The sequence below is a fragment of the Entamoeba histolytica genome, genomic scaffold (genome assembly GCF_000208925.1).
Source record: "Entamoeba histolytica HM-1:IMSS scf_1104750516979 genomic scaffold, whole genome shotgun sequence".
NCBI classification, from domain to species: Eukaryota; Evosea; order Mastigamoebida; family Endamoebidae; genus Entamoeba; species Entamoeba histolytica.
The window spans coordinates 1-1,692 of record NW_001915878.1 but is presented as its reverse complement, the minus strand read 5'-3'; the positions used below and the strand labels follow the sequence as shown (position 1 = coordinate 1,692).

The 1,692-nt window shown below is 24.9% G+C and overlaps 1 protein-coding gene across 1 annotated transcript; it reads right to left on the bottom strand.

The window, feature by feature from the left end:
• Nucleotides 1–243: 243 nt before the first annotated feature.
• Nucleotides 244–1,344, bottom strand: EHI_045820 (uncharacterized protein; the record flags this gene model as incomplete). Its single annotated transcript, XM_001914519.1, has 1 exon — nt 244–1,344. One exon carries the CDS (start codon nt 1,342–1,344, stop codon nt 244–246), a length of 1,101 nt encoding a protein of 366 aa, XP_001914554.1.
• Between the last annotated feature and the right edge of the window lie 348 nt (nt 1,345–1,692).

The window sequence follows — 1,692 nt, the reverse complement described above, 5'->3', positions numbered from 1 at the left end:
ATTATTGTGAATATGCATATATGGAAAAGTTTAAATGCATCATTTAAAACACAAGTAGCAACAATTATTATTTTTAAAGGATATTCTAAAGAGAATTTTAGTTATATTTTTCGACAAACAGCAGGAAATTCAAGTGGAACAGTAGCATATTATCTTTATTTAGGAATGGATAAGAAACAAGTATTAAAAATAGATAATTTAACAGGAGATGTTAATGTTATTAAAAAATAATTGAATTAAAAATTAAAGTGTGATTTTTAAATATTTTGAAGTATCATCATGAAGAGGATCTGGATGATATTTTCCACCACACCATGTAACATTTTGTTTTCCAACATTAAATTTTCCACATCTACCATCTTCTTCTGACCAATCTCTAACATATACCCATATATTTCCTAAACAATTAGGAATAACTTTTCCATTAATTAAATGAACAATTGCTATAGCATTGATTTTTCCATCAAAGAAAGAATAATTATTTAATGAAGATAATGAAGTATAAACTAAAATAAAAGAATGAAGATTGAAAGCATTTGGTTCATTATGTGATGATTGTTTTGTTGTCTTCCCTCTTTTTGTTCTTCCAAGTGCATTAAGATCATTAATTGAATCTTTTAATCCAACAGTATATTCTTTTGTAACTGTTTTTCCAACTGACCCATAAAAATCAGCAACATTAAATTGATTTTTCTCTGATGATGATTTTCCTGTCTGAATAATAATTCTTCTTTGAAGTGTAATAATAATATTTGATACTAAAAGATCAATAGTATTTAATGATGAATCATTATCAATTAAATAAAATAATCCATCTCCATTGAATAATTGAGAAGAATTAAATTGAGTTAATTTTGATATGATTGCGTTATTTATATTATTAATTGATGATTCTATTGAAGCCTTAATAACTTTAAAACTTGCAAGTGCGGCTAATAAAGCATTTATTCTTGTTTCATTATCATCAATATATTTCTTTACTTCTTGTTTAATTGCTTCATACATATTACCATGTTTATAATCAGTTATTGTAGTTGGAATAGATACATAAACTAAATTTAAAAATCTAGGAGCACTAGATAAATTTGATGAAGATTTCATAAATAGTTTAATATAATTTCTTATTTTTGATTGTGAAGAAAGATTTATATTTGTATTGTCTGAATGAAAAGATAAATTTTGTGAATGAGGATAATCATATGAATCATATGAATCATCCATTACTATAGATTCACTAGAATCAGTATCACTTACCATTGATTGACTTGGACGTATTGGTCGTGCTGGTTTTCGATGGATTGTGTTTGATTCACTAGTAGACATCCTAATTGGTTTGGTATTCATCTATAAATAATTAGATCAATATGACACATTTATATTGTCAACGATATTTCACTATAACAAGAGAAAATGCAATCGCAGATTTTAAAACATATAAATGGATAATAAATTTACCATGGGAATTTATTACATCAGAAAATTATCCTAAAACAATAGAAGTAATGAATTTTGTATATTTTAATTTGAATGGGCAATTAGATATTGGAGTTAGTTGTCATGCTTCATTTAATTATGATTCACCAGAAAATGATCAAATGATATGTTTTTCAACATATGGAAATATGACACCAAAACATTTCAATATTAATAAAAATATAACAAGAATAGAAATATGTTTAAAGATTATAAAGG